At 39.3% G+C, this 26,124-nt stretch overlaps 1 protein-coding gene across 4 annotated transcripts in view; it reads right to left on the bottom strand.

Annotated features, from left to right (window-relative positions):
* ADAM23 (ADAM metallopeptidase domain 23) overlaps nucleotides 1-26,124 on the bottom strand; it is a 188,659-nt gene that overhangs the window by 8,329 nt on the left and 154,206 nt on the right. Inside the window, exons 25-27 of one of the 4 annotated variants that reach the window (XM_040476005.1) lie at nucleotides 25,339-25,450; nucleotides 12,611-12,701; nucleotides 5,373-5,530 (exon numbers count right to left, since the gene is read on the bottom strand). In XM_040476005.1, the coding sequence (XP_040331939.1) occupies nucleotides 5,482-5,530; nucleotides 12,611-12,701; nucleotides 25,339-25,450 (252 nt within the window). In that variant the 3' untranslated portion in view covers nucleotides 5,373-5,481. Of the gene's footprint in view, nucleotides 1-1,995; nucleotides 5,531-12,610; nucleotides 12,702-19,999; nucleotides 20,016-25,338; nucleotides 25,451-26,124 lie in introns of those variants that run through there. The other 3 variants (XM_040476002.1, XM_040476004.1, XM_040476003.1) reach the window with 3 other exon arrangements.

The following is a 26,124-nucleotide window of genomic DNA, read 5'->3' as shown; positions in this document are numbered from 1 at the left end:
GCTTTTTTCTCAAATGCCACCTCCTCTGTGAAGCCATTTTTGATCTCAAGGGCAGAGATAGGGTCTCTCTCCTCTCTTCTGAAGTGCTTAAGTAACTTATGTCTGCTAGGGCACTTATCACCTTGTTTTTACATGTGGCATCTGAGAGTGACAGCTCATCACTGTGACCTTGAGACCTGGCACAATACTGTAGGATCTTTACAGATCAAGTGTTTGTGAAAGGTAGGAAGAAAAGAAGGAAGGAGGGAAGGAGGGGAGAAGACTGGAAGGAAATACGGACGCTTAGCGTTTCTTTAACCAAAGGTCTGAGCAGCTCTTCCTCTTGGTCTTGGCACGTCACTTCCTGTACCTTGAGTGTGTTTCCCACTTAGACTAGTGACCTCTTGTCATCTCTCAAGACAGTTCAAAACTCACTTCTTTCGGGAAGCCTTCCTGCATCCCTCTCCCGCCTGCTCCTCATCAGTTCTCCTTTCTCCCTTTCCTGAGTTTGTCACATTTATCATGTCTCTCTCTGCTGAACTGTGAGCAAGTTTAGGCCAAGAATTTCCTTTTGTTCCTTCAATTTCTACAAGGAGTTCTGGGCCTAGAGGCTTAGTAAATACTTGTTGAATGAATGAATGAATGAATGAATGAATAGAAGGCCCTAACTCTTGCACATTAACCTAAAAGGTGCCCATTTTAAATTTCAAAAGCTATTTAAGAATTCCATTGTGAGCATATGGATTATCTACTTAATTATTCACATCAAAATTTTAACTCTAGGGCTGCTGTTCTGCGTCTAGGGAGTTTCTGGTTTCAGGCCACCTTAGTTACCAAGGGAGCATGGGGTAGAACTCCTTTCAATGTCAACTTCAAAAACAGAATGACTAAAAGGAAAATGTATAAAAAAAAATCAGATAATTCTTTTAAGTTTATTTACTTATTTAGAGAGAGAAAGAGAGAGAGAGAAACATGATCAGGGGAAGGGCAGAGAGAGAGACTCCCAAGCAGGCTCCACACTGTCAGCGCAGAGCCTGATGTGGGGCTCAAAATCACGAACCGTGAGATCATGACCTGAGCCAAGATCAAGTGTCAGACGCTTAACCAACTGAGCCACGCTGGTGCCCCTATTCATGTTATTTTAAAGGGCTCCTACTTTATTACATAAAATGACATAGAAACCAACGAATTATGGTGAATGGATATAAAATTTCCATGAGATTATTTAGCTTAGGTAGAAGAGGCTCTTTGAAGGGGATCCTAAGTAAGATGGCTGTGAGGATAAGCCAATGATCGCTAGAAAAATAAACCAGGTTGAGGTTATGCAAGGGAAGCAGAAGTTTAAGTCATATTATTAAGCTTGAATTTTATCTGATAGGAGATAAAGAGACCCTACAAACTTTCATCAGAGGAACGATGTGTTCAGATCAGCTTCTTTCCATGTCAAGGTGATAGATGTAAGTAACATACCTGTGGCTGCTGAGGCCAACCCAAGGGATGGCAGTGAGGCTGGATGGAGGAGATACACTGAAAGATATTTATAAAGAAGGAATTGGTCATCAATTCCATGTGACGTGTGAGGAAATACTTTATTTGAATGTTTTTTATAAAACGATTTATATAATCAAATACTTCTATTTTCTTTATAGCTTGACTGTAAATTTGGGATCATGCCAAAAGTATTACTAGCCATCTCCTTTTAGACTCAGAAGAGAGACACTAAAGAAAACTAAATGATAATGTGATCCTAAGGTGGGTTTTTTTTTTTTTTTGCCCCTGATTTATAAGAGGCAGAGCATTTCCAATAAAACCAATGAAACTGAATTCTAATCAGGGATGTATTTATCATTAATCAGAGATTTTATTTTGTTCCATTGACTGCTTAAATTTTCAGTGAGCCTTTGACTGAGAAACCCGTGCTAAAACTCTTGATATCAGGCACACGGCCATTTAATCAACAATACAAGATAACACAAAAGGGTTTAAGAAAAATAATGACAGTATAAAGCTACAACATTCTATGTTAACAAAAATTTTAATACACACTTGTCTAAAAGATGCATACAGTGACTACTGAATCTCCATTCATAGGCAGCCAACAAGATTATGAATGAATTTATTAACTTCCAACAAAACTTCAGGTTGTACACTTAAAAAATTACAAACCATTTAAAAATGAAAATTAACAACGGAAGCAACAATGACTCTAAAATCTGATGGGATGACTTTAAAGAAAGGTTCAAGTATTGTTTGTAAAGTTCTTCAGACACTATAGTCTTTGAAAAGTTTGTGCATTTCCCATCTTTGCATAGTGAAAACAAAAACGGAAACAAAAAAACACGCATACCACTTGGTAAAACTCCACGGCTCCACGTGATTCGTGTTTCATAACATGCACCTATGGGTACTGCTCATTTATCTAATAGGAGTAGCACTAATTCAGTGGGCTCATGCAGTATCCCAGTGAGCAATGAAGTTAGCGCACACCTCCTCATCCAGGTGTCGTTGATTAATGCAGCAAAGAATAGCAGGTGGAATGGGAACTTGCCATCACTTAACACTAACTCTTGTTGGGTAACATTACGACGGCGATAACGCTTGTGCTTTGAGCTCAAATTAATAAGAAAGGACTATTCTCACCACACAAAAAAAAAAAATCAGCAAACGAATGGCATGTGCAAGAGAAAAGACAACAAAGAGTCTGAAACGACATAACCGAATGCCACCAAAAACGATTATCATCCATTGTTTACGATTGGGATGGTTGCGTTCTCTTTCATATTCATACACACATGGCTTAAAGCTTGTGTATTTTACATATACACACAGATAATTTAACATCGGAACATAGGTTTGGTTACCTATGAAACTGCCAGTGTGACAAAAAGTTACACTGACATTTGCCATTATGTACATAATATTTGGGGACCACTGTGGTCTGATTTAAAACATAACATCGCACACTTCCAATGTTGTTTGTGAAATGCTCAAAAGTTAATAGTAGAGATTCAACCTGTTTTGTAACCACCATGGTTTTGTTTCCGTTAAGTCACCATGGCGCCTCTGGAAGAGCAGTGAAATGTGCATGGTGTGCTTGGTAGCAGCTTGGAATCCACTAGTGGGTGGGATCCAGCGACAGACAGACAGAAACAATGCAGCGACAGGAAGAGATGCCAAGTAATCTGAGTTTCCTCTGGGCTGAAAGAGCCATCGCCACTAGGTGGAGGGATACAGCCTGTGTCTTACGAAGCCGAGATAAGGTTGATAAATCTTGTAGATAGCCCTGTTATTACAATATAAACAGATAGCTAGTTCTAGAGAAAGACCGCAGGCCCGGGTAGCACCTAGTACTCAGAAAGCAGTAACAGGATTAAGATGTTAGGCTGTGATCTACTGTAGCATACAGAAATTAAGGTTTCTGCTCTATGATTGTGAGACTTCCACAATTAAATGTATCTGGAAAAAAACAAAAAAAACCCCACTGTTTCAAGCAGTAGATTTTGAGGACAAGAGTCCTAAAGCCTCTCCAAAGTCAAAGCAAAAGTTGTGAGACTGGTGTCATGAATCTTGCTGAAAAGGGACTTAAAGCTAAATCTAGCAACTCACTGGGTTGTCATGAAGCAAACAGTACAACTGCGTGTCCTGTTCCTGAAAAGGGGACGTTAGGGAAGAGCGGGCTCTTTGGGGGCCGTCAGGAAAGCTCGTCTCTAGACGGATGCTGACTGAAGGAATCACGTACAAGTTTTTATATTCAAAACAAAGTCAGGACCAAATTTCTTTATTGATGTATATACTTAACACTTGAACGGAAGCTGTCTCGATCATAAATGGAAGAAGAAGTCAGTGCAAATGAAGGAAACTCGAAGGGACTTGGGAACCCAGATTACATCCGCACATCTGCCTGGAGGCAAAAGAACACCATGAGCTTGTGAACAGTAGAATCCCATCATAATCCAGAACATTCCACAGACCAGGAACACACCATGGGCCCAACAAGATTTGCTGAAAACACAACACACAGACTTAAAGCCTATGATAGCAGTGCTCCCAAGAAGGTAATTGCTGCTTCTGTGTCCGTTCCCAGTTTCACAGTGGGGTTCTACCATATATATTTCGAGGCAGGAAAATGAAGCATGAATGAGATACTGACAGTAATAGATACGAATAAAATGGAAAGCTTAATTTTTCCCCCAAGTTTTTAACGCTTAAAAATTGTTATTTAATTTAAGGCTTTAAGTTTATCCTTCTTTCACATTAAAGACAGGGAAAGAAAATTGTCAAAACAAAAAACAAAAACCACGAGCTTGGCACTTCTGTGATTAATTTGAGAGGGCGTCTACTTTCTTACATTATGTACATACGTTTATAACGACATCAAAAAGTTTTAGACTTGTCAGTACATATATTTGCATTTACATAATTTGTGTATTTTTAATAAGGGTTATTTAGTTGTTTGTGTCCCCCCACCCTTTTGCTTATGTTTAGTTTCAAGCATTTCATTTCACTCAAAGCATTTCATTTGTAAATTGTACCTGTCTTGTGCCCAAACTCCCTTCGTCAGTGGCTATGTCTGTCTTTGTTAAACAAGCCCCCAAATCACTGAACAACGTGTTGGTCTTGTGACGAGAGAAGAGAGAGAGAAAACAGAGAAAAGAACCCAAAAGATGGGGAGCAAACAATAAACTCAAATCTACAGAGAACCTTTACGCGAAAAATATTTCAGTACAGACAAGTGAAAATGATGTGTCAAAATCTCTTATTTCCATATTTACACTTATAAAAGGACTATACAGTAGCATCATTGTTCAAGTCCCAGCTCCCATTGGCAAAGGATGCTCGGTCCAGGAGAACAGACAACGGGGAAGTAAATCAACAAGAGCAGGGGTCCGGAGTCCTTCGTGGCCTGGTCTAGGCTAGGGATGGAGGGCCAGGCAGCCTCCACGTGTTTGCCTTTCATCTTCACCTTAGGAATTCAGTTGCAGGTTTGGCTGTGGGTTGGCTTGCTAGCTGCTTGTTGTATATATGCCATGCAGATTTGACCCTTTCGGAAATGAGATCTTTATGCCACCGGAGTGTGTCATCGGTAGGAAAGGGAAAAAAAATCATGCCAACTCATTTAGAAGATATTAAGTGCCGGCAGGCTGAGGAAAGAAAAAATCATTTGCTATTTCTTTAACGGTTCTTTTATTGCACTTCATTTTTTTTGTTATTGTTCCTTCTTCCTTTAGTTAGAAAAAAAAAAAAAGATTCTGTGAAATAGTTCTTTTTTATAACATTGTCTTTTATCCCCTTTTATTGACCGGCGGTGAGAGGAGTTCTTTGAAATTATTTTCCAAAAGGACAGTTTCTTTTTACCCCCGTCCCTGTCCCCCAGCTTCGGTTCTGTGGTCATTACCACCCAGCGTTCTTGTTTACAGACTTAACAGTTCCGGAAAGGGTGCTGTGAGTTTGTCACGCCCAGAACCCAACAGTGCGAGGCACCGCTCACCCGGTGCTGCAGAGTCAGATGGGGCCTTGCTGAGTGGGATCGAACCTCCTCTTCTTGACATTTCTTCCAGAGACGCAGGCGGAGAGAGAAAAATCCACAATATTAATCAGATCGTGGCGAGAGGAGGGTGATGATAATGACAACCACGCTAGTTCCAGAGCAAAGTAATCAACTCACACGGAGGCAGATTTCCCAAAATAACTTGAAACACAGAACAGCTCACACTTTCGAATGTTTTTACATCTCCACTAGAGTATATCCATTTGTAAAGACCAAATGCGGCTTCGAGTTGTTCATTTTAAATCACTGGAAGCCTCCGCAGCCCAATTTGTCTCTTATTTCAGAAGTAAACGATCTGACTAATTTTAACTAGATGAACATTACAGAGAGGGCTCTTCCTACATTGTAGGGAGCTCTTAGGGGAACTACGCACAACTCCGAAGGGCTTCGAGCTGCTTCCTTCCAGGACTTGAGAGTTCTGTGTCAGCGGATCGGCCTTTGCCAAGACGGCAAGGAGCCTTGTTCTATCTTGCTGCCTTGGGTGTGTGAGCTCTTACCCCACCATGGAACAAGCATTTTTCATATCTACAGAGTTGAAAACCAGAGTGCACAGTAAGACGGTACACTCAAAGGAGAATGGACACGGGCTTGGGTTAGTTAAGCGAATGTAGCAGTTAAGCTCGGTGGAAATAAGCAAGTTAAAATGCCTTGCTCTCAGTGTCCAGTCTCCTAAAAAGTGGTTCCTGTTGTTTAAGAAGAGAAGAGAAAAGAACCAGCAAGACACTACAAGGCAACAACAAAAGTTGGTTGCAACCTCCCCATGGTCTGGCTTCATGTGGGGCATCAAGCAAGGGGGCTCATGCATTTAGTGTGCGCGCTGGGCAGGTGCAATGCTGTTGCCACCGCGGCGTCATGCAAAACTGGAGAGCGAGGGGTCCCCGAGCCCCTTCTCGCCCCTGCCCACTCGGGGCCGGCTGAACACCCTTCCAGCCCTCCGTGCCGAAAAATGACAGTGTGTTCCTCCTCCCCCGCACGTCATTCAAAATTAAAACAATACCAAAGCTCAAAATATGTATAAAGGCATCCTGCAAAGTGCTCATTTCTCCCAGATGGCCACTTTGACGCTTCTCTTTTGAAATAGCAAAAATAAAAAAATCTTGAAAGAAAACCTCCCTTTTCTTTTAAAAGTTTTCATTAAAATGTCTTCATTAATGGCCTAAGCCTGTGGTTTGTTGGCCTAGCAGGTAATCCATTGCTGCAAACTCTATTTGCAACAGTGCTACTTCCTTTCTTCCCTATTCCCCACCACCTCCAAGAACCTTCTCTTGTGTCAGTATTTTCTAAAGCAGCCATTGCTGCTGCTTTGAGACCAAAAGGGACGTCCCCCTTAATGCATCTTAATGCATCCCCCTTAATGCACTGAGCTCGTTCGCTTCAGAGCACAGGATCTGTGCCTACTACCCACACACTCACAGCCCTTAAAGGTAGATGTGTCAAGATCAACTCTACCCATGAGTCAGGTGGGGAAAAACAAAGATTGCTTGACCTTGCCAAATGACCCTGAAGGACCAGGGGTTCCGGCCAATTTAGCTCTGTATTGCTGGAATTGAAGAGAAACGTGAAACTAACATCCCCTCAATTAAAACGAATGTAGAGGAAAGATCAAGGGAGCTAGTGCTGCGCATGCAAATGACTACATTGCTCACATCTAAATTCCCTTATTCAAATTCCGGGAATGGCAGATGAGTAGCCATGTCCAAGGTCTTAAATGCAATCCAGTTCGTTTTTAAGTGGAGATACGAAATTCCATTTCAGCCTGGCATACCGTCAACCCCCAGTGCCCAAAAGATCGTGCTCCTTTGAAGTCAGCGTTTGAAACGTAGATTATATCGTTTTAAAGAAAATATATTCTACAGGATGAATGGTTTCCCAGGTCAGACCAAGAAGCCAAATCATCCTGTAGAACCGTTATTTCTATGGGAAAATGGACTCTGAATACCAACAGGGCACTATATCTCCTCCACAGATCCCCCAGCAGGAGGAAGGCAGGGCCCTGTGATGACGGCAGAGAGGGACCCTCCTGTGGCAGGCTGACCGTGAGGGCTCCTCATGTATAAATTGCAAAACTACCATGGTGAGTCGTGAAAACTCGCCGTGTATTGAGAACTGCCTGTCCTGAATTTTCTATATGAAAAAAGTCTTTTTGCTCATTTGTAATATGAGAGCACAACTATCATGGGTGGATGTTTGCTGTCTTCCTTCCACAGCTGTTTCATCTGAATTCCTTCTGCTCACTAGGACTGGAAAAGCAACGAACGTTCTCATCATAACCCGTACGGTATTTCTGGATCGTTATAAAATGTGAGCATAATCCATAAACCTTGCACCGACCCAGCTTTCACCAATCTTTCCGACATGTGAAAAGCCTACACTTTTGTCTACAATATACATTATACACATATATATTTATACAAAATTAGAACAGTGCTCTTCAGGTAACAATACCCTGAAGGTTTGTGAAGGCTTTAGTTCTTTCAGGACTATATATTTACCCACTGCTATCGCCTTCTTCTCTTTCCACAATGGGTCATCGCCACTCACCGAGAACCCTCCCCTCAACCCCTCCTAGGCCACCTTTGACTGAGCTCACTTCCCCAGGGGGCTGAGGCAGGAAGCTGACCTGGTTCTTCCGGGCCAGCCTGCTAGGTCTCAATGAGAAAGTGCCTAACCCAAGAGTTGCAGGAATTAAGGGAATTAGGCTCCCTATTCCCCACTGGGATATGGTAGTGGAATTCAGAGAAGCCGCAGTCTCGTTATCCTCATGGAAAGACTAGCTAAAATTGATTCCATTTCCTAATTCTATAAAAATCAAAATAAAAAGGCATTTACCCTTTTGAGAAACTATAATTGGCAACATTAAATTCCTTTCAAATTTCATCCAACTTGACATTCAAACAAATCAACTGTCCTCGTGATCAACCCAGATGTGATCCTTTACATGTCAGTTACATGATTACCTTCCTTTAACCTTTTCTTTAGTATGCCCTACGAAACGGAACACAGGCCAAGCAGAAGTGCTTAAAATCAGCCCACATCAGGCTCAGTAAGAACTTGTAACCCAAGTAACTATTCATAGAGAGGAAATCACAATTGATTGTTATGCAGACTTATTAAAGTAACACTTTTAAGGTCAAGAGCAGCTCTGCCAGGCCAGTATGACCACTACTGCCACGGAATCGTACCAAGGGAGCAAGCAGTGGGGTGGTGGGGCATGGTAACCGGGCTCTACAGTCTGAGGCATGGCAAGATGGTTGCAAGAGCTCAGTACTAATCCTCAAATCATGTCACTGTTACCTTCAAGTTGTTTTCCTACTATCACCTAGAATTTCTCTTCCTGATCACCATTGCCTAAAGTGTTCACATACTTCATACGCAAGGTAAACGACTATATTGCTCACATCTAAATTTCTGTATTCGAATTTAGGGGATGTCAAATAAAAAGCCACGTCCAGGGTGGTAAGAGCAATTCTGGTCATTTTTAAACGGAAACAGGAAATCCTCTTTTCATAGATTTGTTATCTTTCCTAAGATTTAGAGAAGAGGGTACTAAAATGATTCTTCATCTACTTGATTTTTCTAATGTCAAGTAAAAGCAACAGCCCTAATAATCTAATCCAGCAGCATTACTATTCAAAACTGAACAGCGGCTGTGAGTTTTCATTAGTCAACCAGGACCAAGGTTGGCAGTACTCTGCGGCACAGTCCATAGCTTTATTCCTCATGTGTAGGTGATGGAGAAGAAAAGAAACATGGGGGTGGGAGGGATGTAAATAAATGCAGATATGGGGGTAAAGTGGGACAAACTGGTGTGCCAAAAACCTATCTTCATCTTTCACAGGATTTCTTACAGACAATTTCTAACACCCCATAGACTGGGAATCCATAAACTAAGTCACCCTTAGTATCCTCATACTTCTGGAGTATGCAGATTAACTGAAGTTGCTAAGGTATACCTACCACAATACCTCATATATCAGAATACGTTAAATAAAATAACCTACCAGATAAGGCATTTTTTGTTCTTCTCAGGAGTTCTACAGCTTTGCTTATGGAAGTCTTGTTTGCATTAAGCAAAGCTTGCAGACTCTTATTATTCTGCTAAAAAGACGTCACCTAAGCTTGTATGATTTTTTATCACAATTATCTTAACAAAATTTCATTATCACGTATTAACACAAAGGTGCACACATTCACACATGCATGCACACTCACATAATACTCATGCTTTTTACCACCTATTTCAGAGGAAATATGGTTTAGGACAAAAGCTATGAAGAAGGGCAGAGAATGTCAGGGATCAGAGCAGAGCTATTTTCTCATTTGTATTTGAACAGGTCACGTGCGGTATGCCACTTCTTCCACACTGAAATTACTCACAGTGTTATGCCTCAAGAAATGTGACTTTGGGGAAAAGCAACACTTCCCCTGAGCAATTACCATGTCTTCCTTTAATCTAAAAGTTCATGTAGCCTCAAATTCTCAGGCTACTTTGCTACTTGCTTTGCTTTTCTCTTCTAGGAAAATGCAATTCCGGAAGGATTTCCAATAAAAGTATTCAGAGCAATCTCCTTTACAAACTATTTTCAACGTCTGATTCTAAATGACCCTCTTTTGTATTTACACTGAACTCAACAAGAAACTCAAACAACTCGGTTCATTTAGCAAATAACTTCTAGACTAGTAATCTCCAAAACTGCCCAAGTGGTGGGAGAACCTAAACTGTATCATTTGGCACCCAAAGCTTTCTCTTGCAAAGTGGAAGTAGTTCTTTAATGTTTAATATAAACCACATGGCTGCTCTTAAAATCTAAAGCAAATTCAGATCCTCATATAGTGGCCAACAATCATCATGAGGAACAGTGGTGTCTCCAGGTTTAAACTACTACCATTCAAGAATTCTTCTGTCTTCAGTTTTTCCTGTGTTTTAGGGCATAAAGATACTTCACATGATTGTGTGTGTGCCTTCCTACAATGCTTTCCTTTAAAGTAATTCTTAGGCTCAAAGGGCACGGTAAGGGGCGCTGGCTTAGCGCATCAGTGCGCATGTCTGCACAGCGGTCCCCTCTCGGCCCTTGGGAGAGGCTGTTTCTCACCTCACTAAGTGTCCCTCTCCCCTTCCTCTTCTCTGTTCCTCCGATGAGTAGACATCTCTCTCAGATATAAGTCATCTGTACAGGGCCTAATCCACTTATATACACAGTGATAAAGGCTTTTCCATTTTTCCCCAAAGAAACATGCAATTCAAGCTGTGCGCTAGGCCAGGCCACTGTTTTGAGGTCCTGCTACAGAATAGTGCTCTTGTCTCCAAAGGCTGAGACAGTAAATCTGGCATTGCATGTGGCTGGACGTCAGAGATGCACAGGACTATTTTCCAGTCCTCTGAAACCAAGGCTTCCTGATGCCAAAAGGCAGAAGCTTGGGCACGAGCCAAATTTATTTTTCTTAAAGCATATTTATGAAAAATTTCAAGGAAGTATTTTAAAATGAAAACAGATCATGGGACTACTATCATGTACAATGACTTTTTTACAGTAGTATGGCACGAAGAAAAATTGTTGCTTGAATTAGGCCGGCCTAAACAAAACAAAACAAAACAAACATATATATAATATATATAACATATATATAATATATAATATATATTATATATTATATATATGTTTCAGGAGAGTGCCATATATTAGGGACCATGAGTGACTCATTATCTGGGCAATGTCTTGTTAATACCACGATGAGAAATTCAAATGTGAGTTGTCCATTTTGTGTGTGTTTTTGAAAACACGATGATGCCAAAACTACTATTTCATCAAACAAGTTCAAGTTTACAAATATCTCTGTAGAAACGAAGTACCATTTGATAACAACTTTCCAAGTGCAAGCTACTCAAAAACTTGTAGGCTTACTCATTAAATCTAATATGATAACAAAATTATCAGAAAATGTTGAATTTATTTAGATCATCATGTAGTTTGTTTTTCTTCCATAATCAGTTTCTAATAACATTTTACCTGGTTTCAATATTTTGAATTCAGGATTCAAAATATTAAATAGAATCAAGTTCATAATTAATGCAATTATTCAGAGAATTCAAGTAAAAAGCTTCCTCTATTGAGTAACCAGATGGAGGCAAAGTGGGTTTTGAATTTAGGTAATGGTCTTATTTCCCACTTAAATTTGTTTCTGTAGATCTGGTTGGGACTTAATTTATCAGAGGGAATATTTGGCATAGGAAGTCTTATCTACAAATCATACTAATCAAGCCACCACAGCCCGAAGAAAAGATATACAAAGCAATTATCCAATGAACCTGAACTATGGAAACATCAAAACTTGATAAACTAGGTTTACAAATTTTGGTCATAATGAAGGTTTATTTGTGAATATCTGCCATGTCTATTTAAACAAACGTAGTTCAGTGATCAATGCACAATCCAATGACTAAATGACTAAAAGTCACTATGGAAACAGGCCAGTTAATTTGCAGTTAATTAGAAAATATTTAAGTATCACAGAGCCACAGATTTCAAATTCCAATGTGAAACCAATGCAGATGGTTAGGGAATTAATAATTTTTTTAATCTGATTTTTATAAAATCACAAAGCTTTTCAAATCACAAAGCTACACATAATGTGTTACGTGTGAAAAATATTGAACAAAGAGTTACTTAGGTTGTGAAAAATTCAAAACGTCAATGGAATATAAATGAGTTTTAAACACACAAAGGATTTATATCCCCTTATTTCCAACTGCAAAGTGTCCTGATTATCGTGTATAAAAAACGTTATCTCAGAATGCTTGCTCCTAAAAGCTGGAACGGCTTCTACTGAAGAACTTCTACTTTGTTCTCCTTAAACTTGTGCACGTGAATTCCTTCTACATTTCAAGTTTTCCCACTAGCCTGAAGATGACGTTTGAGGTTTCCACGTTTCTTCTTTTCTAGCCCATTTCTGAATAAAAATATTCATTTTTAACAGTTTACTGCTAAAACTTGAAATCTTGTAGCAGGAACTCAAAACCTGGTTATGTAAGCAGAAAAGAGAAATGCCAGAGCCACCGAGGAGAAGACATGCGGCGTTGCTTACTTAAATCCCCATCCTGTGCCCCCAAGGACAATAGCTGCTACCAGGATGGCACCAGCGATGGAGCCTATTATGAGATTGGTGGCACTAGGACCTGTGACAAAGGATCATGGGAAGAAAGTCATATGAGCCATCTACTGTCGTCACCACAAGGGAAAGGCAGTTACGCGGTTTTTCGGAAGTAAATACCCTGCATAAAAAAGTGCTAAACGCTTAAATCGCCTTGATTGACTTAGTGTAATCGCACTTCTGATGCGAGGGAGAGCTACTGCTTGGACACGAATGCCTCTGAATCTAAAGCTTCTGCACCGCTGACAGTTAAGTTCCGTTCCATTCACCTTCCACAGAATTTGAAGCAAATGTGCCCCAACTGCCAGCGTCACCAGTCTTTCTTCTCCTCCTCTTTCCCAGTATCATGAATCAAGCAAGCAAAAGAGCACATAAAGAACATGGATGCATTAGAATTAGCTCAATCTTACTGGCAAATCATGGCAGGAAAAGAAGGGAAAATATTCTAATAAAGTGCTCTTTCAAGCAGCACCCAAAGTTGTCGGAATGCTACGGTTTGTTTTTTTAGCCCCCACTTGGAAACAATTAACATTTCGAAGTCAGAAGGAGGTGAGGCCTGGGTGACTTAGTTGGTCAAGTGTCTGACTTCCGCTCAGGTCCTGACCTCGCGGTTCACTACGTCGCCGTTCCTGAGTTCGAGCCCCGTGTGGGGCTCTGTGCTGACAGCTCCGAGCCTGGAGCCTGCTTCAGATTCTGTCTCCCTCCCTCTCTGCCCCTCCCCCAATGTCTCTGGCTTTGTCTCTCTCTCAAAAATAAATAAACATTAAAAAAAAAAAAAGTCAGAAGGAGGTTACTAATAAAGATCTGACTTGAAAGCCTTGGGCTCAGAGAGGCATTTCTTCACTGTAAGGATCCATACAGTGTTTAAACAACAACTTGCGGTTCCAAAGGCAAGATAGGGAGGAAGCGTAAAACTCATCCGGGTAATTCTGTAGAAATGGAAAAAAGATTCTGCCGGCTCAACTGAGACTATCTTTCAAGTTCCCATTTGAAATTCGAGGCCTGGAGATAGAGTTTAAAAAGGGAGTAGAAAGGACAGCAAGAAAGAAAATACAAAGTGGGGTTTCCATCGAGTAAGAAAGACTTAACGCATATGACAGCACATCCTTTCCACTCACAGGGGAAAATGCCTTAGCTCACGATTTTTAAATGTAAGCAACGTTAAGTAGCACAGGAGTTATTCTGCACCTCACATCCTTCCGGGTGCTAACAGGTAGAGTGCCCCCAGCAACAAAATACTTCCGATCGTAACTGAATATCCCGTTTCAGAAGTCATAAGGCCAATTTTGCTATTTCCCCTGAAATCCTTGACTTTGTGTATATGTTCATTTCTGCATAAAAAAAAAAAATTCTCTTTTCTGCTCACATCAGTGCCCTCAACTGTGCACACAAACGGATGCCACTTTTAGCAGCACTAAAATCGTGTGTGTTGTATGTTTTTACTCAGAGACCACTCTGGGTTTGTGAGGGTGAGTGGAAAGGTGGGAGACAGCTGCAGCGGGGGTCTCGGGGATGCGCTCTCTTCGGGCGCATGGGCTCGTGACTCATTCTCAGGACTAACCACTGAGGTTCTACAGAACCCAAATCTCAGTGGCCTTCAGAAATGCACAAATAAGAATAAAGAGTAATATGACAGCGATCAAAGCAGGTTAGTTACTCTACACTGAGCACTTACTGTGTACCAGGTGAGGGTCTAACCATGTGACAAAACATCTCACTGGATCCTCACAAAAACCATACGGGGTAAGAATTATGACTATCCCTGTTTATTAGATGAAGAAACAGTGGCTTCTAGAACGTAGTGACAGAGGCAAGATTTGAATACAGATGTGTCTGACTCGAAAGCTTATGCTATAAATCAAGGGTCAGCAAACTATATAACCCACTGGCCAAATCTGGCTCCACTTACTGGTTTGCAAAGAAATTTTGTTGGAATACAGCCACGCTAATTCATTTTCATGTGGTTTACAGTTTCTTTTGTGCTAAGACAGCAGAGTCACAAGGCTGTGACAAACATCCTGTGGCCTGCAAAGTCAAAACTATTTACCTTCTGGCCCTTTACAGAAAGTTTGCTAACCCCTGCTCTAATGAAACAGTCCACTTATATGTATTTCCTCCCCACATTTTAACAAGGAAACATATTTTGAAATAAACATTTAGAAAATATTTATATTTCCATGTACCTTAGGCTTTAGACATGATTTGTACTTTACTAGCTCAGAAGACAGGTTGGGATTAGAATCAATAGATAATTCATGACAAATGAGTCCTGACTTACAATTATAAACTAAGGTGTAGAAATAACCCCCTGCCCCCTGCTCCCAAAAACCCAAACAAACAAAAAACTTCCAAACCTTCTATTCACGGAATCCTTAGTGACTAAATGAACATTACACTATTAGCTAAGCCAGGAGGTGTTAAAACAATGTATACTGTACTATCATGGATTTTTTTTTAAAAAACTGTATGATTTAGCAATTATGACAAAGTTTAGAATTTGAAGGAAAACAATCAGTAAACTAATAAACAAAAAATAGTGCATAAGCCAAGAATGATAAATAACAAATCTATTTTTAGAAAAAATAATACACTTATACAGACTTACCTGTCACAACCAGAAATAGCCACAAACCAACAAGACTGGAAGGGATGATGTAAACAGACACTGGTCACAAGGACTATGCTTTACAACAAATGCCTTGGGGGTTGCCTAGCTCTAAGACTCAAAGGGAAAGTTACTAAAATTCATCCCTTAGTTGGTACTTTGCAGCACATCACAATTATGGTCAATAAATAATTGAAAACCACACTTGGGATGATTTTTTTTTCAAAAACTACCTTTCTTCAAGGAGGAATTTCACATAAATGTATGTATAGAATTTCCCCTGGAAAAGGAATGTTACTTCTATAGGTAATCCAGTCAGCAGATCTAAAGTGAAATTTTACAAGGCAAAGTTTTTGTTTTCTCTAAATGTTACCTCAGCTCTAAAACTTTATATTCTAATAGGTAAAGAGCAACAAAATATCTTTTCCAGTCTTTCTAGCTGCCCTGGGTTAACTAGTTCACAGTCTGTACCCATGGGAGGTGAGTGGGCAGGTGTAAATCTAGTCAAAGTCCTTCAAACCAGGGGAGAGAAGGTTCGGGTAATCTTCCACACAGAGTGGGAACTACAGGCCTGCTTTCCTTGTACTATTTCGGTGTCTGGGTCTCCCAGTACTGGTAGGGAAGGGCATCTGTGGGCCACAATCACTGGGACTAAGGAGGAATGCGTGTTACACGATCAACATGCCCATGGTTTGAACAGGTTGAGTAGAGGCTATGTGGTGGTTCCTTAAGATACCAGTAATTCATCCGGGGCCACTGTGAAGTGTCACCCATCCCCATGAACACAAAGACAGCATGGGAAAGGGTATTTCTGTCATTTGTAAATGTTCTTCCTGTAATTAGAGAGAGGGGGGAATCACGAAACCTTTTAGTCTACAGATCAGCAACTTCATGAAAATAATATCCCATGGAGAACTGACAGCTATTCTGAGGCTTGGATCAAGTACACAGCAACCTTAATAGAGGTACCAGAAGACCTGTATTTCTGTGAAAGATCAACACGGGCCAGGGACACACAATTTATTTGTGTACTGGCTATTTTTAAGACAAAGCCACCAGATAATCTGCAACTACTCTCCTTAAGGTTTTGCCGGCTTGGATAAATATCTTTTTCTTCTTCACACTCTTTGGTCCCACACAGTTATGGAAGCATCTAATTTGAATTATCAATCTATTTTATATTTTAAAAATGAAGGCAATATGCTAAGTATCTTCTTTAAAAAGTTAAGCCAAAGCTTCCCATATCACTTTAAATACATGGAGGGAATATTAGTGACTATCACTCAAATTATCTTCAAAAGAAGCTGCAACTATTAATAATTCCCAGCTGTAAACGTGGATTTATTCGGCGAAGATTGCATTCATTTTAAGAATACTAATAAAACACTCACATAAAAGCATTTTTTGTCAATAAAAAATAATGACAATAAAAGGTCTGTATCTTAAAATTACTTTTATAAGTAGAAGAACAATGGAAGCTTTTGGACCATCGTCTCAATTGTGAAGACATCATAAGCACCCCAATATTATTTTATGCCCCACATTGTTCCAGACAGGAGAAGGTTCTTCACTGCACGAGGAAACCACACGACACAGACACATCCAAATAACACCACAAGGTGCACTTGCAAGGGGAACACATCAACGAGACAACACGCAGTGGGGATTAGGTACCAGCAGTCAGTTCACACACCGGGAACCAAACAGAAACACTCCGAGACTCACAAAGATGCTTACTCTATTCCCCACCCTGTGCCTCCAAAAATCACCCCCAGGGCCAGAATGGTGCCTGCCACAGCACCTATTAGCCTGCTTGTGGTCATGTGCACTGTGTGGAGGGAAAACGGAGATGGTTTTAACAAAGGAAACGAATCACACACTGATTGCGCTAACACACAACATAATCTATTCAGGAAATGCTTTGAAAGTCAGTTAAACACTGACATCTCTGCTTTAAAATTTAAAATGAAGGTCTACATACACATTGAAAACACTGGAGAATAATGTTGAGGCTAATTTAACTTCAAACTCTACAAACCCTACTTAAAAAATCCTCTCTTATAAATACTGTTAAACATATAAATAATCTAATTTGAGTTACAGTTCCTGCAAGGAATGAGTTGGAATGAAAATGTCATTTAAACAGCATAACAGCAAGTCTGGATTTTAATTCCAAAGTAACAGACCATTAGCATACTTCACAAACTTCTCAAACTGTAAAATACACCTAAGAAGCTGCATCTTTTCAAACTTTAGAACTTACGTTCAATTTTATGAAAATCCTACAAATTTAAAAGACTATCTTTAAAATTAAGTACATTTTCACCTGGAAAAGTGCATTGCACATAACTCTGCAATGTTTGGGTTTCTGGCACAGTCTTTGGGTGTTTAGTTGTTGTTGTTGTTGTTGTTGTTGTTGTTGTTGTTGTTTACAGTTTGCAGGGCATAAACTATGCACTCGGAGAAAGTCAGGGTCCCTGGGAAGCACTGATTGCTTCAGATCACCCAATGGTAGATTACTGACTGGAGACACTCCACCCCTGCACATCACCTCTTCCGTGCTGAGCTCTGAGCTTTCACATGTTGCAAAAAGGGTCCGCACTGCCCAGAGGTGCCCAGGCTGCTCTCCACACAGGAAAGAAGTTTAGTGCTGGGGCAGGAAGGCAGATTATTTAAGATTGACTGTGTCTGTGTGTGTGCGCGCGTGCAAGTGTGTGGACATATACACACTTTATCTCCTACCTTCATGCGATCAAAAGCGCTGGCTTCAAATCACTTTACTAATGAAAAGAGAGATTAACTTTGACAAGGCTGCATGGCACAGATTGTGTGCTGTGAGACGGTGAAGGAAAACAAAGAGCCATGATTTGAACTCACAGTTTTTTAAGGCTTAGTATTGTGTTCATTGACCATTTGGGTCCAACTACTCTCCCAAAGAAGAGAGAGAACCTTGATCGCCAACGCTGGTGAGTAGGGGTACATTCACTTAATTGCAGGTGAAACAATAAGAGTGAGAGACTCTAGTTTTTATCCTTAGCTAGGCACAACCTGAGTTGTTAATAAAAAGCAAAAAAAACAAAAACAAAAACAAAAAAAAACAGAAACACAACAGAAAACAGAAAGTCTACTGAGGGCATTGAGGGGAATGGAAAAAAGACCAACATATAAGGTGGTGGTGATGTTTTCCAGATATGACAGTACATTAGAATTCAAAATAACCAAACCATATCTCAGATTTCTAAACTGTGGAGGCAAATACTGGAATGAAAGGTACTATAAATATAAATACTCATTTTTTAAGATCTTAGAAAATAATTGCCTTCAGAATACTAAATTAACAAGGACATATTATATTACAATTTGGGTTTTGGGGGGTTTGGTTTTTTTTTTTTTTTTTGCTTAAGATTTAGGCATTGGCCCTCAGAGCCAAAATACCTGAAACTCCTATTAACTCTTCAATGTTTATATAAGCTACATATGCTAAATTGCAGGAAACACACACACACACACACACACACACACACACACACACACACACACCTGTAAAATGTGGTAGTAAATGAATGTGTGTTAATGTTTAAAAATTATAACTGCATGAATGATGAATAACAATTTAAAAAGGCCTTTTTATTTGCTACAGATATAATTCCTCTCTGTAGCATAAAGAGAATTAGGCAATCCATCATGTGGGTGTTAGAAACCAACCAGAGGAGCAAGGCATCCCTACAGACACTTCAAATATGCATTCCAGAGAAACAGATACAGTCTATAATCTCTGCTGAGCAAGAATAATTATCTCCCAACTCTTAATTGATAACCACTGCTAGCACCAAAACGAGACAAAATAAGTGGGGAAAAAAGCTTTTTCAAAAGTCTTCCCCCTCCTCCTTGTTTGCCCGCTACCTTTAATTCTGGTGTACTGCAAAGGTATGTAAAATACACTTGACTCTTTATCGTGATACTTAACAGGGTTATTTCTTCCAGCGCGCAGTGACTCAACCTGCTTTTAAATTGACATGAATGAATTGCTTGGCTCACAAGTGGGTAGATTTTTATAGGGGACAAATTTGAAAACAGGTTTCAGCTGCTCCCCAGAGCTACAAAGGATTTACCTTCTTATTGAAAAAAAACCTCCCTTGGACTTTTGGGGGTCTATGCTCTCCTTTTGACCTCTATACTAACTTATTTATGATGTAACTGTAATTGTTCATTCATTCATGCATTTATTTGTTCATTCATTATCTACTAGATGTGTTTTTTGTCCCAGGAACTATGCTGGGTACATGATGATATACCTCACTTTCTTTGCATTACACCAAACCTGGAGACGAAACTTGTAAAGACTCATAACTAATAACGCAATCCCCCTATTAGGGATGCGACTTTGTTTCCTAATTCTTTAACATACTTACCTTTGTATTATAACTTGTTTGTGGAAATTATTTTCTAGCAATATGTCCTCATTTTTGTTTTATTAAATTCTGATGTTTGTTGGTTTATTATTATCATTGTTTTTAGTGTTGCTTCCCTGCTACCTAGGCTCACATGTGCTAACAGGCAGAATTTTTGATAACTATGTAATATTAAGATACAAACTGTAAATTTTCTCCTTTTCTTAAGACATTCTTACTTTATATGTAGAATTCTTCCACAGACAAGTCATGCTTCAGATAGCGTGAAATTGCGCTTTTGAAACTGAGTAGTTGGGGGTTTTTTCCTACTTTTAGAGAGTTTCTGAAACAAAAAGGTGCATTATTTCATCCATGTGATTCTAATGAGCGAAAGGCGCTATAATCCTGCATCCCGAATACTTCAAAGGCAGGAGGCATCAAAGCCATCATTTGTACTCTATAAACCAAAGTTCTTTCTGCAGGGATGTATGATTTTGCTAACATTTAGGATTAGAAATAAATACTAAATATATTCTTTATATGTTAGAATACAATATTGGCATGACACACATATATTTTCTAGCTCCATATTTCATTGTCAGATACACAATCAGATCTCCTTACTCTTTCCCATGAAATATTTAAAAAGTTAAGTTCATTTTCAGATACACTGGGACAAATGTCTAAAAAGATGAAAAAAAAATTAACTTCATATAAGAATATTATTTCAGACACTGTCAATGGAAATATCATGGAGTTTTTCTGAACCCAAACAAAATAAACTCAGTTACTGAAAACTTTTAAAACCTGGTAAACCCTTAAGTTATTGATGAGGCCATTACTGACGAGACAAATATATAGGTGATACATAATTCTGCAAGAGCGTAATCATATACTACCATAATACCTCATATCTACTCATCTGAACTACAAAATCAAAGATGTGTGCATTCACAAAGGAAGCAACAGATATACACAAAAGGTAAATGTAAACATTAATAATGCTCTTTAAGGTATTAAGACTTAGAAATTATTGCTTTCAAGATACTAAATGCTAATAATATAATACTCCCTTGAGAAGCAATGGATGAGCTAATATGCTTAATCATTACCTGCTTATTGCCTCACCCTTTCTACTTATTACTATGCTGTGAGAACCCGCAGAGTAACTTAATACTCAGCTTTCAGTGAGGCAGTCAGTGTGCAATAACAGAAAAAGTATTAGGCTCAAGACCAGGTGACCTATGTTTTACTCTTGGCTCTGTTACCCTTGGGAATTAAGTTAGACCCATTTGTAAAACAATGGGTCTGGACTGAATGGCCACTAAGGCCCTTCTGTCTCTGATGTGATGACTGTGGACATAATGAAAGGGTCTAACAACCAAGGCTTCTTAGCAGCGTCTCTGCTCTTCCTTATCGATGAAAATGTGGTATGTATCAGTTTCTTCTCTTTCCTCCTGTAACGCTGTAATGCTGCAAACCATCCAGTGAGAAAAGTTCCATTGAGTTGCATAATAAGCACCATGAAAAAATGCCCACAAATTGACAAAAATTATCAGTACTTCTACTGACTCTCCTATAGCCTGTGGGAGTTCCAGGCCTTTTAAAAGGCGCAAACTTATTCTACCCCATTAGGGTAAAGTAAAATAACTTCTTTCAGCGAATTCAGTGGACACATGTTGGGAGATGAGGGACCAGAAGAATCTTCATATGTAAAAACATGGGAAATAAATGACAGTGTAGAAAACATGAGTGAAGTAGTATGTAATGGAAAATCTTTTTAAAAAAAAATCTTTGCTCACATGGTTTCTGCTTTGAAATGCTATTTCCTGTCTTTTAATAATTTTGGTTTGAGACATTGGAGCAAATAAACTGTGGGTCAACAAGTGCAGAGCCAACTTCAATGGCAATGTTTCTTTTTAGCTTTTTAATTAATTAATTAATTAATTAATTAAATTTAATTTACATTCAAGTTACTTAGCATATAGTGCTATAATGATTTCAGGAGTAGATTCCAGTGATTCATCCCTTACGTATAACACCCAGTGCTCATCCTAACAAGTGTTCTCCCTAATGCACCTTCCCATTTAGCCCTTCCCCCCTCCCACAACCCCTCCGGCAACCCTGTTTGTTCTCTATATTTAAGAGTCTCTTATGTTTTGTCCCTCTCCTTGTTTTTATATTATTTTTGCTTCCCTTCCCTTATGTTCATCTCTTTTGTATCTTAAATTCCACATATGAATGAAGTCATATGATATTTGTCTTGCTCTGACTGGCTAATATTGTTCAGCGTAATACCCTCTAGTTCCATCCATGTAGTTGTAAATGGCAAGATTTCATTCTTTTTGATTGAATGGCAATATTTTTATGTGTGTGTTGGGGGGGGGGGTTGCCCCTACCCAGATGGAGAGGTTGAGTTTTTATTCTTCCAGAAACTTTCTGTTAAAATAAGAGAAATACCCAGAACACATTGGCTCATTTCTGACACCCTCATCAGCTGAAACAAAGTCACAGAGTTCTCCTTTTTTTTTTTTTTTTTTACTAATTATGTTTTGATTCAGAGGCCTGCAGTTGTATACAATTTATCTTTTATGCCCATGTTAATAATACAAAAGGCAATATTCTCAGCTTTGTTTTTGAATTTTTTCCTCCATAACAAGAAAACACACTAAAATTAAATAAAACTAAGTATGTTTTAATACCCTGTCACTGTATCTATACAGAAAAGCCTTCATCCGTGGATATGACAGGTCAGATCACTTGGGTCTTGCCCACTGTATATGGCAAGCAGCTGAGAAGCACCCAAACACTGTGATCCATAAGGCCAGTGCCAACCAAACTACTTCGATCATGAAAAAGAATATATGGCAATCAGTTACAGAAAAACCTTGGCACCTCACAAGCAACCTTGGCACCCACAGTCAAGAAAGTACAGACTGTTTCAGTGTCTTGAGTTCATGACCTGCTACTCTTCGACAACGCAATACAAATGGTTACTGGCAAACTGAAAATCAGCACTAGCATGCACCATTTTGTTTCCTTCACATGATCCCAAAGGGAAAGGATGTAATATTTATTGAGTGCCTACAATATGCCAAGGATGTGCTGCCTTTTAAATAGTAGATGGCCAATAAATATTTGCTATCTGGATACAATTGGAAGTACCTAGTTTCTCTCTTATCATTTTCTTTTAACCAGAATATCAAAAACAAAATCATAAAACTGATAACGAGGTGTTAAAATTGTGATTTTCTTTCTCATTTTACTAATGTATTAACCGATTGTTTATAGAGGCTGAAAAGATATTAATAACCATCATAGATAAAGCTATTATTTAGTCATGCTAAAACTGCTTGACTTTTCTAGAAATCTAATGATTTACAATAATAACTGCTCTTCACAGATAGTAATTAATGGCTTTTTTCTATTTAATAAAGATTACCAGAGTCACGAGGATTTTAGCAATTTTAGAACGAGGGGGTGCCTTTACTTTTGTGACTCCATTGTCTTCACTAATAATGAAAAAAGAAAACCTGCGACAGAAAAGAAATACACCAGAATGTGTATACTGATTACCTCTGAGTTGTGGCATTAAGGGTGATTTTTATTTTCTTTTTAATCTTTTCCTTATTTCCAAAATTCTCTACCATAAACAAGTATTACTTGAATGGTCATAAAAGTTATTTTTAAAAGATAATATAGAAGAGCACCATGGGGAAAAGGAAAACAAAACAGAAGGCGGCTGTGAATCTCCTCTTTTCCAGAATGCAGCTGTTTGCTTCACACCCTCCCAACTAAGCTTTCTAGGCATAGGTGGGTGAAGGAATGGGAAATAGAATCGGACAACTGCTAACCCTGTACCCCCACGTACTGAAAAAGGACAGAGGCTAAGCCAATTTAGCTCTGTTCATCTCTTCTTTATATATCACTTGAAGAAACAGCATCTAGATCTTTAAGAGAATCACAGACGTGCCATGGAGAGAAAATTTGGAAAGAATGAACGTCTGCTTCTCTTGTCAGAGTTTGAAATCTGCTCTAAATCTAACTTCTGAAGGTGGATCCAAGAATTTTTTGTTCCAGTTTTAAGACTAAATGTAAAAGTGGAACTGGTTCCTTTTTACAAATAGAAGTAGGAGAACAGAAATAGACTGTGAGGGTGTGACTATGGTTCTTCTTACAGAATTTCAATATCCTAGGCATATTAAGTAAATGCATGGAGACTTTTTAACACACCCACTATTACTGAACATTACACATGCACCCAGATGAGCTAAATCTCTTCAGGAACTGAGGAGCATGGCGCTTCATATACTTTTCAAAGTCATATTTTCCCAATATTTTCCCGATGCTGAAGTTCAGAGAGTTTAAATGAGCTCCCATGCAAAACTAAGCAATCAAAATGACACTATTTCTATAGGTACTTTTCCTACCTGCAGGAAAAAATCATGATAGTTATTTATAAAATATCATTAGTGGCACCATGAAAAAGAACGTGATGTACGATGTCACTGGGACACATCCTCTGCTCTAGAAACTCTGGTTTCTCAGGTACAATGCTATAGATGCTGTAATAAGCCTACTGCAATTGATGACTTATTTTAGATCTTTGAAATCATATGAGGGCTTGGGAATGGGGGAGGAATCATGAGAAAGTGATTACCAAGTTTATGATGATAAAGAGCATGTTATAACACAACGTAACAGAAAAGACTGGGCCTGAGATCGGGCACTTGGGTCTTGGTCCCAGCTCTGTCTCTGGCTACCTGGATAACTATAAAATGTCACCTGTCTTCAAGGCCTGGGTGTTCTCATCTGCAAGATGAGGGTGGTTCTAGATGGCCATTGAGACTCCTTCTAATTTTAAAATTCTAATTTCTCTCTTTCTGATAACTGACTAAAACAAAGTCCAGATCTTTCATATTCTCTTTGAAGAATTAAAGTTCGGTGAGGATTTTGGGGGAACCTGGGTGGCTCAGTTGGTTAAGCGTCTGACTTTTGATTTTGGCTCAGGTCATGATCTCACAGTTTGTGAGATCGAGCCCTGCATCAGGCTCTGTGCTATCAGCACAGAGCCTGCTTGGGATTCTCTCTTTCTTTCTTTCTTTCTCTCTCTCTTTCTCTCTGCCCCTGCCCAACTCACACATGCTCTTTCTCTCTCCCTCAAAATAAATACATAAACTTAAAAATATATATAGTTCTGTGAAGATTTTCCACTTCTTCCCAATCAAAAATGTGTTTAAGCAGAGCATATAAGACAGCAATTTCCCTCTGGAGGATTCTAATTCTGAGGAATGACTAGAGTCTCATGTTAGCCAAAAAGATTTTACCTATTAGAAAACTGGCAGAGTGGAGACAAACTGTACAATGATTAACATATGTGCTTATGGAAAAGGAAGGAGGTTTATAGGAAAGAAAGGAAACTGCAAGGAAGGAAACTGGTATATTTACTTCTTTCTAATCTCAGTTCTAAACTAGGGGAAATTCAAACGCTTCACTACGTCACTCTAGAATCCTTAACGCTTCAGTAACATGAATTATATGTTTGAAGGGCAAAAGAGATACTCTGGAGTGTCTCCTTTCAAATCGTTTCACTTGTTATATTGGCACCACCGGAAGAGTGCCAACAAATTCAGCATGTAATGAATTGAAACTGAAATCGCACAAACCCTTGGGTCCTTCATCCTTGGGGGGGTGAAGGTTCCTAACTGGATCCCGGATACTGCAGTCTGTCCCTGCCCAGGTGAAATCGCAGATGCAGGTGGCTTCATTACTACACACCTGTGAGGAACAAAAAACAGAAATGGGACATTTTCATGGTGCTTTCTTAAACATTTTTTTTTTAATGTTTATTTATTTTTGAGAGGGAGAGACAGACCGTGAGCGGGGGAGGGGCAGAGAGAGAGGGAGACACAGAATCGGAAGCAGGCTCCAGGCTCTGAGCCATCAGCCCAGAGCCCGACACAGGGCTCGAACTCACGGATCGCGAGATTGTGACCTGAGCTGAAGTCGGACGTTTAACCAACTGAGCCACCCAAGTGCCCCTCATTCTGCTTTTTTGACTAATGGTGATGAATGTAAAAGAGACGTGGGGCAGGGCAGAAGCCTTTAAAAACCACTTTGAATTTTTTAAGTCTCCCATGGTTGAAAAGGGGAGACAACATATACATAAAATTGCTGAGTGGTGTTTTCTTGTTAATTATAGAGAAATACCCATTAAAAGAAGAAAAAATGTTTTTTAAGATTTTACTTTTAAGTAATCTCTACACCCAACGTGGGGCTCAAACTCACAACCCTGAGATCAAGAGTCACATATTCTACCAATTGAACCAGCCAGGTGCCTCCAAATGGAAGAAAATTTTAAATTAAATGTTAATTGTTTATGTTGATATTATTTACACAAATGTCTGACAATGTCATTTTTTCAGAAGTAGTTGTTTCTAGGAACATACTTC

This window comes from Herpailurus yagouaroundi, unplaced genomic scaffold, assembly GCF_014898765.1.
Source record: "Herpailurus yagouaroundi ecotype Mexico unplaced genomic scaffold, PumYag 140, whole genome shotgun sequence".
Classification (NCBI taxonomy): Eukaryota; Metazoa; Chordata; class Mammalia; order Carnivora; family Felidae; genus Herpailurus; species Herpailurus yagouaroundi.
The sequence above is the reverse complement of the archived record's forward strand: the minus strand, read 5'-3'. Positions and strand labels throughout refer to the sequence as shown.